Below are 18,693 nucleotides of genomic sequence, written 5' to 3'. Positions count from 1 at the left end.
AACTTGTGCTACTATCATGAAGAAACTATGCCCTGGTTCTGTTACATTTATTTATTGTACTTGCTTTCATCACGTGACTCTACAAACTGATGTCTCTACTAGAAATAGGAACACCACTTTGAAGGCTATGTTTAAATTATATTCAAACTAAGTATTTTCAGAATCCAACATTTGCCCATTACTTTTTTTTTTCCTCTGAATTTAAGTTAGTCAAAATTCCTGCTATGCCATGGCAAAGAACTAGGGTTTATTAACATAATTAAACTCCTTTGTTCAAATATCTGGAACCCATGAACTGCTGATACGTTAAACACCACTCGTCCCCCTAAACTTGACTTTGCAATCAGTGTGTAACACCATATTTGCTAGCAACAAGGTTGTGTTTTAACACAACTAGATTTCAGATAAGACTAGCCCTTGGTGGAGAAGGTAATAATTCAACTGACTGTTTCAGATTTTGAATTCGTTTGCTTCTCATCTTTGCCATGTTTATGCATTTTCCAATGACTACTTTTGCCTGACAGCATGCTGCCTGAGCCTTAGTAATTACACTGCAAAAGAGTGTTTTTTTTCTTGGGTTAACCAATCAGCATTAGTTAACTCAAGTATAATAGCAGAGAAGACACAGCAACCAGGCTTTTAACTCAGGGTAAGAACTCGAGTTCAATTCCAAGTTCCCCTATAAGCTTTAAATCAAGCTGACCATCCAAGGTAAAGCAGAATTGCCATGGCCTCACTTCTATTTTAAGGCAAGTGACCTACCCGAAGCAAAGAACTCACCTGTTTTTGCACTGTACATATATTTTTAAGTGAAATCCTCCTCAGCCAAAAAGGGGGACAAAAACAATTTAAAGAGCCTTAAGCTCTTAAAGTTTAAAGGCAGCTATGGCCTGCCACATATACATGGTTTTAAAAGGCCCTCAACCTTAATGGATTTCTCAGAAGTATTTTCCTTTTTTAAACTTTGGCGCCTTTTAAAAAAAAAAATCATACGTGGGTTACCTTACATGAACATAAACAAGCCAACCCCCTAACTAAAATGGCCCTAGATTTGTACTTTCTGACTGACGAGAATGCTGACCCCAACTATTTTATAAATATTTAATAGAGAATATTAAAAAAATACAAATAATACTTGAAAAAGATTTTGGGCAAATTCTCAGTCATTATAAAACACCAAAGAAACTACCCCAAATGAAGAGTCCAAACTGTTTTTATTTGATTATATCTTAAGACTTTTAAAGAGTAAAATACATCTATCCAGGACCTTTCTCCATTCCCCACCCAAAAGATCTCTTACCTTATCCCAGCCCCAAAATTTAGATCGAGGTTCAGGGTATTGTAGTATATCCAAGGCAGTCTCTTTAACAATGATCGGATTCAAAATACGAAACTGTTTTGATGTTACAGGAATTTTCTCAGCCACCCGCTTCCAAAAAAAGAGTCGTACCCACAGTGGCTAAAAATAAAAATAAAAAAAACCAATTAAACAGGGAAAAAATACATTGGACATGGAAAACTGGTACAGGGCATAGCATGACACTCCTTGCTGGCAAATCAAAAGATTGTCCACATAACATCACATATGATTTATTGGCAAAGACTCACTAGGACATTGATGTATAATTCATAAATACCTGAATTATTTTATGTAAACAATGCTTAAGATATGAGAGAGACAAAAAGCAATTCATCATCTGTTTAGTTCAGGGGTGGGAAACCTCTGGCTGGCGGGCTAGATGTGGGTTGTCAGAGTTAGCTGCTGGCGGGCCAAACGGTCCGTTCATCTTAGCGTCCACAGGCATGGAGTCCTGCAGCACTCAGTGGCTGTGGTTTGCCATTCCCTGCCAACAGGAGCAACGGGAGGCGGTGGCCCAGTTCAGGATCTGAAACTATTTTACTTGCATTTTCAAACGTACTGTATTTCTAGTTGACAGTGTATGTTTAAAGACAAGTGTAGTAGGCTAGAAGGAGAGAATAGCAATGAGACTCAATAATAGGATTTAATGCCAAAATGTGTCAGAAATTTAAAGTCGTCAATGGAAATGCAATGGTGCTAAACCAGTAAAAGATCAGAATAAGGCTCATTTTATGTTTCCCTCCATAAATTGTGTCATGGTGAGCAAATGAAAAAAAAGGCTTTTTCTGTACATTGGATACATTATTCCTAAAAAAAAAATCCCTTTTAAAATATTTGTTATATCTATTATTGTAGCATGACTTCTCTTCCAATCAGAACTGGGTTTTGTTCCCAGCTTTGCCACCTTAACAACCAAATCACTTAACTCCAAAAAATTAATTTAGACTTTACTGAGCACATAAGAAATTGTGTCTAGCATGCATAAATGATCAAGATGAATATTGGTCTGAGCGTATAATATTAAATCTACATGACATAACAGCTAGAAATACTGCAACAAAGTGAATGTTTGGAAGGTGGATAACAATTCAATATCTTCTTTTTAAAAGTAATTTGAAATTATGCTAAGATCTGCATTTATTAATATTTACAACTGTTTAAATATTATTTTGATATTTAAATTATATCAGTTTGTTGCCAGGAAAGTAATACCAGTGAACTAAGTAATTAGCTGTGCACCTAGAACAGGGGTGGGCAATAATTTTTTTTTTTGGGGGGGGGGGGGTACATTCCAAGATTTTGGCAAGTGGTCAAGAGCTACATTTCTACTGGGGGGGGTGGGGGGCTGGGACAGAGGTTGGGTGCAGAAGGAAGCTTGGGTTAGGGGGCTGGGGTGCAGGAGGAACTGTGGGGTCTGAGAGGGAGTTTGGGTGAAGGAGGGGGTTGTGATCTGGGGAAGAGCCTTGGGGTGCAGAGTCCAGAAGGAGATATGGGTGCAGGAGAGGATTCTGGCTTGGGGGAAGGGTTGTAGGAGGTGACGCAGGGTCTGGGAGGGAATTGTGGCCTAGATGTAAGGGGGGTGCAGAGGGCTTGGGTAGTGACCTAGGGCGGGAAAATAGAGTGCAGGATCAGGGAGGGAGTGTGGGTACTAGAGAGGATTCTGGGAGAGGGATGTAAGAGGGGGTACAGGGTCTGGGACAGAGTTGTGACCTGGGGGAAAGAGGTACAGAGAGTTTGGGTGGCAGCCTGGGGCAAGTAGTTGGTGGGAGGGGGAAGAGGGTTAGTGCCAGAGGCAGGCTGTGGCTATGAGGTACTTACCTAGGTGGCTCCCAGCCAGCAGCCCTGCAGGAACCTGAAAGCTGTAGTTGCAAGCTGCTCCATAAGGCTCTTCTCCAGGCAGGAGGCGTCATTGGCTGCCCATGCTGCCAGCAAAATTTCTCATCCCGTATTGGCCAGAAACTGGCCAATGGGAGCAGAGAGATTCTGCTGGAAGGTGGGACAGAGCACAAAGCATTTAAAGTGGTGGCAGCTACACTGTGATTAAGGGTCCGAGCAAGGCAGCTGTGGGCTGGATCTTGTGGCTTCGCAGGCCAGAACCAGCCCACTAGCCGCCTCTTGTCCACCTAACCTAGAACTAGGGTTTGTTGAAGTGTTACACCAGCTTTTGACAGACAGGTGCAGAGAGAATATTTTATTCATTTCAGTTGTTAGTATGACTAATTCATACAAAGTTAAGAAACCAGCTGGAAGTTGAAAGCAAAACGTTTGTTTTTCTTTTGTAATTCATCAATAAGTATAAGGGGCCAGGGGGAGATCTACTAATTATAAAATCTTGGACATGGTAACAACCAGAAAGAATTCAGTTCAATTAACTATAGGTAATGCTTTCATTGATAAATCATTAAATGCAAAAATTGTTTATACATTTTGTCTTGTATATCCAGCATATTTTAAGGTAGTTTTAACAAAAAAAACTTTACATTTTTATTATGTTTTTAATTAAATTCCAATTTCCATCCAATTAATACCACTAATAATATAACAAACACTTGGTCCTTATATAGCACTTATCTTCTATATCTGAAAACACTTTACATAAAGGTCACAGTATCACTATCCCCATTTTATAGATGAGGAAACAGGGACACAGAAAAGTGTCTCGCCCATGGTCACACAGACCTGTGGAAGAACCAACAATCAAACTCATTTCCTAGGCCCCCCCATCTAGTTATCTAACCACTGAGCTATATACAAGGCAAGTCACTACCCCCCCCAAAAAAAAACAACCCCAATCAATCTAAATGTTTCATTAATCATTCCCTAACAAAAATAGAAAAAAATAAAAACCTGATTAAATGTATGCTAAGCTACATAACTGCTTAAATAAAATAATGTAAATCAAATAGAAGAATGAAGAAACCTCAAGAAGTCATCTAATCCCCTGTATTCAAGGCACAATTATGACCTAGTCTACACTAGATGTCGAAGGTCAGGCTAAGATGCACAACTCCAACTACATCATCATCATCCCCCTCCTGAGCTGGAGTGGGCTTATCTTAAGCTGAACTTAGTGACATCTTTATAGCAGGAGGCTAATGGGAATAAATGCTCCCATTGGCTTCCCTTACTCCTCACAGGAGGAATACTGGTGCCAACCAAAGCCACCCTCAGCTTCCAATTCAACAGATCTTCTAATTTCAACGCCAGAAGATTAATCTTTGGCATGGCAAGTAAAGATGTGGCCTAAGTATGGTCTTCTAGACCATTCCTGACAGATGTTTTTCTAACTTGTTCTTAAGGTCTCCAAAGATGGCAATTCCACAGCCTCCCAGGGCAACTTACTGCAAAGCTAACCACCCTAATATTTTGGAAAATTTTCATTAATGCATAATCTAAACTGCCTTTGTTGCAATTTAAGCCCACTGCTTCTTGTCCTATCCTCAGAGATTTTAAGAGCAAAAATTTCCACCCACCACTTCAATATTCTCTTCTCCAGACTAAAGAAACCCAATTTCTTCAATCTTCCCACATAGGTCATGTTTTCTAGATCTTTAATCATTTTTATTGCTCTCCTCTGGACTTTCTCCAACTTGTCCACATCTTTCCTGAAATGTGGCACCCAGAACTGGTCACAATACTCCACTTGAGGCTTACTCAGCATGGAACAGAGCAGATGAATTACAGGTTGAACCTCTCTAGTCCAGCATTCTCTAATCCAGCAACATTCACAGTCCAGCATAGTTCCTCCCAAGTGAAGTATTTTGCATTTGTCCTTGTTGAATATCATCTTATTATCTCAGGACTATTTCTCCAACTTTTCTCAATCATTTTGAATTTTAATCCTACCCTCCACTGGCAACTCTCCCAGTTTGCTATCCCCTGCAAACTAATAAGTGTACTCACTGTGCCATTAAATATCATGTATCTTCCTGGTTAGTGAAAAGCGATACCACATTATACCAACCAATGAGAATCGACCTTCCTTTAGAAAAATCATGTAAAAGTACAAATGCAAAACAAGATTAAAACTGTTTCTTACTTGCCAATTTTAAAAAGTCCACCCTGACTGCTTATGAAGAATTCACAACAAGTAAAAGAGTGATAGGACTGGAAAAATCAGTTGTGTGTGTGCATCAGAAAACTAAGACAAACATGTGATAAGTCAACTGTTTACCTACCAATGCTTCATTTTTTACCATTGCTTGAAGCCAATTGAAATCAACACTTTTAAATAAGACAACAACGAACAAGCTGTCAGGGTAATATTCATTTTCAGAAAGTGGGGCTCCTTCTGGATAGGTCATCCTTATGGTAGTTTTGTTACCAACATGATCTGTGTAGCCCTGAACTGGTGCATTATTTAATCTAAAATAATAAGAAAAGAAATAAAGTTAAAAGAAACACATTAAATTAAGCCTAGTTAGTGTATGATGTCATTCAAATACCACACAAGTGATTTTTAATACCCAAAGTAACAAGCTGCAGTTGATTCACCAAATTTTATTTGAACATAACACATCAATAAATTACTCTCTTGGTAACAAGAACAGACCTCAGTGCGTGACCATAATCTGAGAAGCAACCATACAAATACAATTGGAGTCTTCATGATTCTTGTTGCCTATAACTCAATTAGAGCTCTGAGGGGCAAATGCCAAGCTTCCTTCACATCACTACAAGAAATATCAGGCTCTTCAAGTCAAAATTATGCTTTCAATGGAATCCCAAAGGTTTGCAGCATTCTAACTGACTGGAATTTAGAAGACAAGGTGAATGAGGTATTACCTTCTCTTGGATCAACTTCTGTTGGTGACAGACAAGTTTTCAAGCTTACAAAGAGCTTTTCTTTAGGTCTGGGAGATTAACTCCAACCATGCGTATACTACAAAATTAAATTGACCTAACTTACACCTGCATCCAGGTGCTGCAGTAATTACACCACTTGTGTGTATCTATTTGCTCCTTGTGTCAGCAGTGTGCCTCCTCACAAGGAGTGCTTGTATTGATTGTACTGTTAATGTGGGGTACTGAGGGATGGCTCCTAAAAGTCAGAACAGTCAATATAAGCAGCACCCAGTGTCTGCATTGACACTGCACTGAGCTCTCCACATGGACCTTGACTCTACATTGCTCTCTAGAGATAGAGTTAAGTCAATGCAGTGGGACAATTACATCCACAGGAGAAACAGAAGCGTCAACATTTCAGTAGTTACATTGACTTAAACTGCCTTGTGTTGACCTCTCTGTAAACCTCAGAGTGCCACTGCTAAATGCAAGATGGAAGAGACTGTTTAGCATAAGTTGTTAACTCATATTTCAAGAGACTAGTCAAGACAAATGGAGGGAGGAAAGGGCAGGGGAAGCAACTGAGAGGAGGGGCTGTTAGTGGTTTATAAATGGTCAAAATAAGCCATAATGCAATGCCTTGAATCAGTCCATGGTTTTTAGTATCTTGCAATTCTACTGGTAACAATTAAAGTAGTATCTCTCCAGCACTAACAAAGATAAAAAAAAAAAAGCACTAAAGACTTTAAAATGAGCAGACAATATATATTTTACATAGCACTTGTCATGTTTTAATTTCAATGAGTATTTAACATGAACTCTAGAAAGTCTATATTATTCTTTGCCCATTCCATCACTCCTAAACCTTTTTTCTTTTTTTCAGGGAGAGAGGGGGAAAATTGGAACCTCAGAATTAGTTTTTATATAAAGGAGGCCCTGGTTCATATCATTTTAATTGACTGTTTATTATGTTTCTGTTTTATGATGGGTCTTCTAGAGTGCCAGCAAGACAGGTGCATTGAACACAAAACTATGCATCACAACTCTGAAACAGAATGCTTTTTAACACTAACAGATCCACTTACCCTTTCATTTGAAACACTTAATTCCAGAAAAGCAAGATAGCTGATAAATTCCCCAAAAACCAGAAGGTTGGACAGGTTATTTCAAGAGCCTACATTAGAATGATCAGACATCTATTTACTTTAGGAATGTATGTAGTACTAACCTCATGTGTATATTGTGCTTTGTAGGTGACTGCAATAATTTCCAACTCACTATTTTCATTACCTATGTTTTCTGGTATCTCATGTCTCAGGCAGTGTTTTTCAAATTGTAGGGCACTACCTAAAAGTGGGTTGCAAGAATGCAGCAAAGGGTCACAGCCACCCAATTCTCACTGCCCAGCGCTAACAGCCCAAAACCCTGCCACCAAGGGCTGAAGTCATGCAAGTCACACAAAAACCACAGAATCGGTGATCTCCATAACCCACTGTATGGCCTTACAAATTAGCCAATTGAATGCAAGGTGGGAAGAGTTATGGGAATAGTGCTATACAGAGTTTCAAGTCAAGAGTGTCTATATTAATCATAAAGTGAATCTTTAATTAAATGGATATTTTTTGAAACTCTTCTGTTTCAGCTGCAAGTACCAATGATAGTAAGATTCATCAAAATCTGAGAAGAAAAAGTAATCATAAGTACAACTCTTCTTTCTTAAAGTTTGGGTTTTCATTTACTGAGGGGAACATAGGCTACAGTGTGTCATCTGCAGTAAACCCTTAAGCAAATGAAAAACTAAAACCAAACATATGGTAGGCATTTGGAGACAAAACACTAACTATAACAAGACATTTGATTTTTTTTAAATGAAAAAAGAAGAAATTTAAAAATATCACCAAAAATCTGACCATGTATTTACTCTCTTAACAAACATTGCATTCCCCTCAGCTTGTTACACACCACACTGTCACAAGATAGTTAAACTTTAGTTTCTGCTATTGATATGTGCACTAATTGTTCCACAAGTCATTGGACGAAAAAAACAAAAAAAGAAGCAGCAATCCTTCTCTCCAACAATACAATATGGAGAAGAATCTGAGATCTCAGACTATACAACTATAGACTTTCATTACACAACTGTTTTGCTTTACAATTCAATTAATCTAAAGATGTATCTAACTGCTGGTTTATGTAAGGCGTGTATTGAAAAGTGATTTGAAATAACACCTGTTTAATGTGGATTTGCCTATTTCTTCTACTGCTGCTGCTGATGTATTGGTTGCACTGGATAATTACTTGGAGTTGGAGAGATTAAGCTGGTTGAAGTATGTTGGTGTTTCAACTGATGGAGCCATTTCAATAACAGGAAAATATTCAGGAGTTGCTCAAAGAATCCTTTTGAAAGCCCACATTGCAACATGGAACTTTCCTAAACAGGGAGGCATTGGCAGATAGAGACAAAGCATCTTAGCTTCTCAAAAAACTCTTAAAAATGCTGTCAAAATTGTGAAGTACGTCAAATAAAATGCCAAGAATACATGATGCTTTCAAGTTTTGTCAGAAAATGGGCAGTGCACATGTACATCTGCTTTACCATGCTGATGTTTGCTGGCTGTCCCATAGCAAAGTGTTCTCATATATACAAACTTAAAGATGAGTTAGCAACTTTTCTTGAAGAAAAAAGCCTCACCTGACAGAGCACTTCAGTGGCTTGTTCATGTTGCAGATCTGGCAGATATAGTCAACCATCTGAATAATGTGAATCTGTCTTTACAAGGCAGAAGGCACAATCGCTTTGAACTGACAAAACTGCTATTTCAAATGATAGGATGGGCATGTTCTATGACGTGTCTAGAAACAAAATATCTGAAAGATTCCACCACCAAGGAAGAATTACTTTCCAGACGAACAATTTAAAGGCAAGAATGGATAAGGGATCTGTTTGGAATTGTGTTAGAAAACATGGCTCTACCTAGGAAGAATCTCAGCTGGTTGAGAAAATACACTGAAATGCGCTTTCCCCAGTTTTGGTGCAGTGCTGCTACTGGACAATGTCCTGCTCTGCTTGCCATGCTATTAGTGTTTACTTGCCTTTCATTACCACATACACGACCTTCAGATCGTACTGACTAGAATTGCAACAAACTTTGATAACTTTAAGAGAAACAACCTTGGGTTTCTCATTAGGTGGAAACTAGGATTTAATGTGTTCCTGTTGATGTTGATTTCTGCCCATAATTTTCTGACTATTACGCTGCTTTAACTTATAACTTTTATTATTTTTGTTATTGTTACATGCAGCAGGTAATGGGTATTCAGGGAGCAAAATATGTTTGTTTTATACTTACCAGGAATGCTATGGATTGGGACTGGCTATCAATGTTTACAAATGGATCCTGGCCCAAAAAAGATTGAGAACCACTAGTCCAGAGCCCAATGAAATAATTATATATACACCTGGGCCTGCAGAGTCTGAATTTTAGTTTATCTGAACCACCATACTTTGAATATTATAAAGGCAAGTAATTTTAATAAACAGTTTTAATTTCATAAAATAAATTAAGTTTGAGACTCCTATTTCCTAACAAAAATAGAAGCTGTTTGTAACCAATACAAAAGTTAAATTAAATATAGTTAAATTAAAAAGTTAAGCTTAAATATAGTTCAAAGGCAAAGATGCCATTTTATCATTCCTCAATAAAATTAAAAGATTTGTAGTTTTAGAAAGAAGAGAAATATGTACCTTATAACAATATCAAACTGATTCAGCACATGGCCCAGTTCCAATCCATGAAGTAATCCACCACTTCCCACAACAACACAACGCTTACAGTGTTGAGACTTCAAGTTCTCTGGCAAGTCATGTTCAGGTAAGAGTTTTAAGAGGTTCTGAAGTTTATCAGAGTTCTTGTGAAATCCAAATGGGGGCTCATATTTAAATACATCTTCATGTCTCTTTATATCTTCTCTTACAAAGGGAAATACATTTGCGCTGTACTTCTCAGCAAATAATCTCTCCATTTCCTTCTTCACAAAAGAAGGTCGACATTCTCTTTGCCATACGAGTTTGGCATATTTGTGTGCTCTCTGAAACAAGAATGCATATAAAATTTAAGTCATACAAGCTATATATGTCATTATTACAAATATAGCATAACTAGTCTGAAACAAACTTCCATGAGACCAAACGTACATCTGTAAATTAACAGATATAGGTTTTAGATGAGAAAGACAAACCAAGGCGAACTTCCAACTTTGGAAAATTTCAAAGAAGTCAGTTAAAAGAAGGAGCTGCCTGTTTGTGTTGTTATTCTGAGCGAAGATTTCAGAGTAAAACTTATATCCTTCAGGTGGAACATTTCCTTAGGAATAACTCAGAATGTAAGTGTAGTCAGAAAGAATACTATAAAAATGGTACCTTTTACAAAGACTGTCTGCTTCCTGAATACTTTCAAGTAATAATTGGTTATTTTTGTTCATGGACAACACAGCTATGGAAAAGGAAGATTATTTTTGTTCTGTCTCATCCATCAGTAACAAATTTGACAGCTAAACTTTGACAGCAGAACCTGCACTACCAGCGACACAAGCTGGAAAGAAAAACTTTTCCACATCCAAGAAAGAGCTTGAAGCATTTTTACTTGTGAACTGATTTTTATCTAGATCGATTTTGTTTACAGACACTTTTAAAAATCCCCCTATAACCAGACTTAAAATGTTCCCCTGGAAGTAGAGGGTCTCAAGTGCTTCTTAAAATAAAGATGAATCACACACACACAAAAAAAAAACCTATGGTACCAGCCTTCAGCTGAATGTTTCCCTGCCAAACAAATGATGATCTATCTGTCTCTTTGAACAAGATCCTCCTGCACATTTTTAGAGCGTAGAACCAGCAAATTGGGGTCTGGTACACGAAAGAATCTTAACTATAGTTCAAATGCAAAGATGCCATTTTACCACTCCTCAATAAGTTAGAAAATTTATCATAAAAACCAAGAACCAAATGGTGGGAGAACAGAGGCAAATAGAAAACAAAGAGATATTTGTGGGATATGTGGGAGAGTCAGAAACGCAAGTCTGATGTTACAGAAAAGGGGAACAATGGTAAATGGAAAAAAGGGAGGTGATTTTAATTGCTACTGAAAGAACTCCACAGGTGGGCGGAACAGACCCTACAAATACCAAAAAAAAGGTTAACAGGGCCAGATATTTTAGAATTCTAAGCAAATGTTTAGAATACCAAATTCTTCCTTCTTTCCCAATGCAGGGTGAGAGTCAGCATCTTTTATGTTACAGTATAAGAAGTATACTGTTTCAGTTTTTTTGAACAATTCCCAAGCCTTAGCATTCTGCATGAACTCTTTCTTAAAATCTGACTAGTCATCCGATCTATTCTGCAACTTCCTGTGAGGTCAGCAGGCATTCCAGGCATGCAACATGCAAAATGATCAAGCCACAGAATTCTACATAGTTGCATTTTCAAACCACATCTCAGATCCATCATGGAAAATATTGTTTTTATAAACCGTTGTTTTCTTCTTCAGTTTTATTCCCAAAACCCTATAATTTTCTCTCTGTACGTCTTCCTGTCTACACAAGCATCACACACACACACACACACACACAGTCAGTAATATTTGCTAGATACAGATAAAAAATAGCAAACCTTTACACGTTCAGGGTCCACATAATGCATTTTCTTCATGTCACATTCTTCAGGGCCAAAACTTAACTTGAGGATATAAAGGAAGCACACCAGGACAGCAAACAGTATAACATGTCTAAAACAAACACACACCAATTACTTTAGAACAGAAGGCCACTGCCAACAGTGGAATTACTTTTATACTACTCATTTGTGAAGCTGATAAATGTGAACAAGTTGAAAAAAAACCCCAAAACTGTAAAAAGCATATATAAAGTGCAAACTATATTGACATACTGCACAGTCCTACTGCTGTAAGCCACATTCTTCCTGACCCCATCAAAGCTTTTTGCAGTGAAGTATAAAAGTGGATCAATACTGTAATATGGAGACTGATGCTCAAGGATGCTTCTTTGGTTTTGTAGTGTGGTTCTGTATTACTTTAAATTAAATAGCCTTGATGTGTCCTGCATCAAATGTGACTACATCAATAAATAGGCTGTTCTCTCTAAATTTAGGGACAACACAAACGTTACCCATGTCAAGAATGTAGTTGCAAACTGGATGTTCAGTATCAAAAATACAGTACTTAATATTTTGATGCTGAAAGCCCCATTTATAAATTTCAGAGCATTAAACCCACACTCTGGTGTTCAAACCACCACTTTGATGCTGCCAAGTCTATTTTAGGTTACTTAGAAGGCCACAGAACAGCATTTATAATCCCAAATTTAAAGATACCCAGATACCTAAATGTCTGCCACACATTAAAGAGCAGACATTCCTAGAATTATTTTAATATGAGTTTTTCCTCAGTAGTTTGTGCCTGTAAAGGGGTATGTGAACACTGAATATTATTACTGGGAACTTCTACTTTAATAACGTAAGTCATATAGCTACTGATCAGCTGAACACTTATCTTACTTAGATGGAGTGTTAGAATACACTATATATTTGTTTGAAAGTATTTTAAACAGTAGTTTTTATCTTTCCGTTCCACCTTTAATTTGGGGTGTAGGAAAGAGTAAATATAAAGTTTTAATATTAAAACAGTTATTACAGATAATGACTGTTAGCCCTTAAAAAAAAAAAAAAAAAACCAACAACAACAAAAAAAACACACCACCTCTGATTTCTCCACTCTTCCAGTGCTAGCTCCCATAATGGGAACTACATTATTCCCTAATTCTGAAAGGGACTGAAATAAACTATGACGAGCAAATGTTTATAATCCCAAATTTAAAGACACCCAAACATATAATGGCAGTCTAACTGCAGATCATAGATGCAACAGAGCCAGACCTGAAGGCAACACATATGGAGGCAGGCATACAGTGTGACTATGGTTCAGACCACGATATGGTCCAGGATAGGAATGTTAAATATTGGTTAATCGAATAGTCGATTAACCTCATGAAATTCTTATCAATTACTCGACTATTCTATAGTCCCCAGGGATGGGACCAGCAACCAGTGTGCTCCGGCCCCATTTCCAAGTTAAAAAACCAGCTCCCCTTGCAAACCAGCTGCTTGTCACCCTGCCTGTCCGGGAGGAGTGTGGGGGTGAGGGGGCTGAGCTCCCAGACCCAGTGCAAGCTGGAGCGGAGCTGGGCTGCCTGCCTGCCTGGCTACTAATACACTTTAAATGCAGAGTCACAGTGGGGGTAGATCCCAGACCCAGCATGAGCCAGGGATAAACCAGGCTGCTGGCCAGTCTGCTAAGAAATTTACTGGCAATGGGGAAGGGGGAGAATACATAAGAATGGCCATACTGGGTCAGACCAAAGGTCCATCTAGCCCAGTAGCCTCTCTGCCGACAGTGGCCAGCACCAGGTGCCCCAGAGAGGGTGGACCGCCAGCACCAGGTGCCCCAGAGAGGGTGGACCGAAGACAATGATCAAGCGATTTGTCTCCTGCCATCCTTCTCCAGCTTCTGACAGACAGAGGCCAGGGACACCATTTCTATCCCCTGGCTAACAGGCTTTTATGGACCTAACCTCCATGAAATTATCTAGCTTCTCTTTAAACTCTGTTATAGTCCTAGCCTTCACAGCCTCCTTTGGCAAGGAGTTCCACAGGTTGACTACACGCTGTGTGAAGAAGAACTTTCTTTTATTAGTTTTAAACCTGCTACCCATTAATTTCATTTGGTGTCCTCTAGTTCTTCTATTATGGGAACTAATAAATAACTTTTCTTTATTCGCCCTCTCCACATTGCTCATAATTTTATATACCTCTATCACATCCCCCCCTCAGTCTCCTCTTTTCTAAACTGAGAAGTCCCAGTCGCTTTAACCTCTCTTCATATGGGACCCATTCCAAACCCCTAACCATTTTAGTTGCCCTTTTCTGAACCCTTTCCAAGGCCAAAATATATTTTTGAAGTGAGGAGACCACATTTGTATACAGTATTCAAGATGTGGGCGTACCATAGTTTTATACAGGGGCAGTAAGATATTCTGTAGTCTATAGCAGGGGTCAGCAACCTTTCCAAAGTGGTGTGCCAAGATTTAACCCTCCTGCCCTCTGGGGAGAGGTGCAGGGGCTCTCTCCACCATGGCCCCCTGGACCACCTGGGTCAATGCAAAAACTTTCCACGGACTACCAATTGCTAATAGAAACTCATGGTTAATTACATAATTACAGTGAGCCCTCGCTACTTCGTGGTTCGACCATCGCGGATTCACGACTTCGCGGACTTTTTCCGACCAGTAGCATCTTCTCGCGGCCACTTTGTTTGCCGCTCTCTCGCCGGGTAGATGCTGCTACGTTACTGTGTAACTTTAACCTGTGCTGTGCGTGACTGTTTGAAGTTGAACTTTTTGTTGAACTTTCTGTTTAACCCCTGCAATGGCTCCCAAGCGTTCTGCTTCTGCTAAGGCTGGTAGTGAGCCTAAACGCCACCGAAAAATGATGACGATTGCTGAGAAGGTGACACTTCTCGATATGTTGAAAGAAGGCAGAAGTTACGCGGCCGCAGCCCGCCATTTTGGAGTGAACGAATCCACCGTTCGCTACATTAAGAAGGACGAGGCGAACATTAGAAAGACGGCTGCCATCACCTTTAGCAGGTCAGCGAAGCGAGTTGTTACTGCTCGTAATAAAACGATCGTCCGTATGGAAGGTGCTTTAGCAATCTGGATTGCCGACTGCCGGAAGAAGAACATAGCCTTGGATACGAACACCATCCGAACCAAGGCTTTGAGTTTGTATGAGAATTTTGCGGCAAAGGAACCTCAAGACGACGATGGCGACCATGCTGAAGAAGACGAAGATGATGTACTAGATGAACCTCAAGCAGGGACATCCACTGAATCCCAGCCTCAGAAACAACGTTTTTCCGCCAGCAAAGGATGGTTCGCGAAGTTTCAGAAACGCTTCGGCCTGCATGGCGAGGCGTTTCCCTGCATGGCGAGGCTGCTTCCGCTGACACTACCGCTGCTGAAACTTACGCGAATGAGACATTTAAGAATATTATCAATGAAGGTGGATACAAGCCCGAACAAGTGTTTAATATGGATGAGACCGGCTTGTTTTGGAAGAGAATGCCGTCGCGAACTTTCCTGTTCAAAGAAGATGCCAAAGCCTCTGGCTTTAAAGCATTCAAAGATCATGTTACCCTCGTGATGTGTGGCAATGCTGCTGGATTTTTGCTAAAGCCGGGGCTTATTTACAAATCGAAAAACCCTCGCGCTTTGAGAAATAAAAATAAGAATCTACTTCCCGTGTACTGGATGCATAATCCAAAAGCATGGATTACGAAGATGCTGACCTCCGACTGGTTCCACCAGTGTTTTATCCCGCAAGTCAGTAAATATCTCTTAGAGAAGGGCTTGCCATTTAAGATCCTTCTCCTTATGGATAACGCTGGTGGACACGCAACTGATCTGTCGCATGAGGGCATTCAGGTTGAGTTCCTGCCACCCAACACAACGTCATTAATTCAACCGATGGACCAGGGGGTTATCAGGGCGTTCAAGGCACTCTACACGAAGAATACCTTGGCGGATCTCGTTGCGTGTGTGGATGCTGCCCAAGATGATGAGGATGAAACATTCAATTTGAAGGCATACTGGCGGCAGTACACAATAGCCACGTGCATGCAGAACATCCAGAAGGCACTGAAAGAAATGAAATCTGCTACTGTTAATGCGAGCTGGAAGAAGTTGTGGCCCCAGATTGTTTACGATGACGAGGGATTTACACCTGCTGAGATTCAACACTCTGCAGTACGGAAATCTGTGCATTGGCTGCGATAATTGGAGGTGACGGGTTTGGCGACATGACGACTGAAGACGTCGACGAGTTGTTGGACTGCCATTCCCAGCCGCTAACTGACGCAGACCTCGAAGACCTGACGAAATCGGCCAGTGACGAAGACAGTGAAACACAGGAAGAGACCCAAGAAATTGTCGAAGAAACGGGCTTAACATTAGAACGGCTTGCCAAGCTCTGCAACCTTGCGAAGGAGTTGAAAGAATTGTCGCAAGAGTGGGACGAGGATATGGTTCGTTCTCTGCAATTCTGCCACAAAATCGATGAAGACATGACTCCCTACAGGATGCTCTTCGAGCGAAAAAAGAAGCAGCGGCAGCAACTTCCGATCACAATGTTCTTCCAGCCTCGCAAAAAAGAGCCAGTTCCTCCTGCTACTATGCCTTCGGAAGAAATTGAAGAAGTGTCCCAGGAAGAAGTTGAAGAGGTGTCCCAGGAAAAGACACCTCCGTCTGAAGAGACGTAAAATACTATCATTGGCTGCACAGTAGAAGACATCATCAGCTTCATCATCATCATTTCTACTGTGCAGCAAATTCATCGCCATCATCATTCAAGTTTTTCTTCAACTTCTTTCGTGGTGAGTACAGTAACAATCTTTATTTGTTTATACTTTAATATTCTAACATTTTAATATTTGTGCCTGTTTTAGTTTAGGGTACTGTAGTACATGCATTAAGTGTTCTGTACATTAAAGGGTGGTTTGTTAACAGTACTACGTAAAGGGAGGGTTTTAAAAGTCTGAATATACATGTTAAATAAATACATAAATATGGTGTCCCTACTTCGCGGATTTTCAGCTATCGCGGTCGGGTTTGGAACCTATCTACCGCGATAAACGAGGGTTCACTGTATGCCCAAGCCATTTTGCTAGGGCTGCAACTCGGCAGAACGGTTTAATTTAAATTATTAACAGATTGAGCATTTTCATTTTAAATAAACTAAGTAAAATATTATGTCTAACACAAAAGGTTTCAATGTTTTCTTTATTTATGGCAGGGATGAGAATCTTTTTGGGTCAGGGGTCACAGTTACTAAAGTTACAGGCTAAAATGTTTACCCCCTGAGACTAATAGCCTGATTTGTCATGTTAAAACACAGTACCAAAAATAATGGAGGTGTCCTTAGGCACCTTAAAGGCTAACAGATTTATTTGGACATAAGCTTTCATGGGTCAAAACCACTTCAGCAGATGCATGGTCAATGAAGTGCATCTGACAAAATAGATTTACCCACAAAAGCTTATGTCCTAATAAATGTTTTTAAAGTACCCCAAGACTCCTTGTTGTTTTTACAGATACAGATTAATACGGCTACCTCTTTAAGACTTAATACCAAAAAATAGTCAGCAAAAGGCTTTTTGGTCACTGATACCCTAGAAACAGGCAGATGCCAAAGAATAAAAATATTTTAAAATTGACTGTTACAAATGCATATTGTTCTTGTTAGTTAATTTGAATGATTCCTTGTTATGAGGAAATCTGGCTGCTGCTTTTGAGGGTTAGTTGTTCATTTATTCCTATGGAATAATAGCCAACTATAACAATTTATGGATTTTTAAACTCAATAAATCACTATTAATGATCAGTTAGAGTAGCAGAGATACCTTTTAATCAACTATAATGACCTGTATATTTGGTTTCTGCATGTCAGAAGTAAATATACACTAAGTCCAAGATTTTCACAAATAAATGACTTATATTCTTTTGCATCTGCCTGTTTCTAGGGCATCAGTGACCAAAAAGCCTTTTGCTGACTATTTCTGGTATTAAGTCTAGGCTGTGAAGTCTGTATTAGTTACCCTACATAAATAACACCCTCACATTTTTAGAAGTCCCGAGCACCCGCTCCCACTTATTTAACTATCTTTGACAAACTTAGTCTGTGCCAAGCAGACATCTATGTTAATAACTTCTCTCTGAAAAGGTGGATTTGCTAATCCACACTCTAGTAAATCATAACTCTGATAGTTTCACTATATTTCAAAAAGATACAATGGCCCATTCTGTAATGATATATCTTAATACAAAGATATATTTGTATTTTATATAATTTAACATTTATATTAACGTACTACTAGCTATGAAGTATTATCAAATTAGAGCTAACTGCAAGAGAACTTTTATGCAGTTTTGTTAAAATGCAGTTTTGTTTAGCAAATAAATGAACAATGGGAAAAGTCAGTCATCTAACACACATTTTCGTTGTACACTATTTTTATTACACACCACACTATGCAAGTGTCTGGACAAGATGATTCATTGTACTACTAAGTTCTTATGGGGTTGGGAAAGGAGAGAGGATGTGGGCTATGTTCATTATATATAGAGAGACCCCGGTTTCTTCAAAAAGTGACACTGGCAGCCAATGTCCAGTGGATCTCAATGTGATTGAATGCTTAATTCCCTTTGGCAGAGGTGATACTTCAGTATCTGCATCTTCAAATATGTTTGTGTAAACAGCAATTTCAATCTAAGTTACCATGATAGAGACGCACTTACTTGAGAGTACCTTTTAAAAACCAGCCTGGTCTTTTCATCTTCATGTGTGACCAGCTTATACCATTGCACAGAAGGGGAGTGAACACTTTTCAAGTTCATACAATTATCTTCATCACTCAGCATTG

General features: G+C 39.2%; 1 protein-coding gene across 6 annotated transcripts in view; it reads right to left on the bottom strand.

Moving 5' to 3' along the window:
- The window catches only part of ST3GAL5 (ST3 beta-galactoside alpha-2,3-sialyltransferase 5), a 46,208-nt gene that overhangs the window by 10,426 nt on the left and 17,089 nt on the right, over nucleotides 1–18,693 (bottom strand). For 3 of the 6 annotated variants that reach the window (XM_075930937.2, XM_075930935.2, XM_075930936.2), the window contains 5 exons: nucleotides 18,579–18,693; nucleotides 11,814–11,928; nucleotides 9,891–10,234; nucleotides 5,539–5,725; nucleotides 1,301–1,459 (listed from right to left, as the gene is read on the bottom strand). In XM_075930937.2, coding sequence (XP_075787052.2) covers nucleotides 1,301–1,459; nucleotides 5,539–5,725; nucleotides 9,891–10,234; nucleotides 11,814–11,928; nucleotides 18,579–18,691 — 918 coding nt within the window. In that variant the 5' untranslated portion in view covers nucleotides 18,692–18,693. Of the gene's footprint in view, nucleotides 1–1,300; nucleotides 1,460–5,538; nucleotides 5,726–9,890; nucleotides 10,235–11,813; nucleotides 11,929–18,568 lie in introns of all 6 variants that reach the window. The other 3 variants (XM_075930941.2, XM_075930939.2, XM_075930938.2) reach the window with 1 other exon arrangement.

This window comes from Pelodiscus sinensis, chromosome 4 (assembly GCF_052426305.1).
Source record: "Pelodiscus sinensis isolate ZL-2025 chromosome 4, ASM5242630v1, whole genome shotgun sequence".
In the NCBI taxonomy this organism is placed as follows: Eukaryota; Metazoa; Chordata; order Testudines; family Trionychidae; genus Pelodiscus; species Pelodiscus sinensis.
Note: the sequence above shows the minus strand (reverse complement) of the source record. Positions and strands in the feature narration are given on the sequence as shown.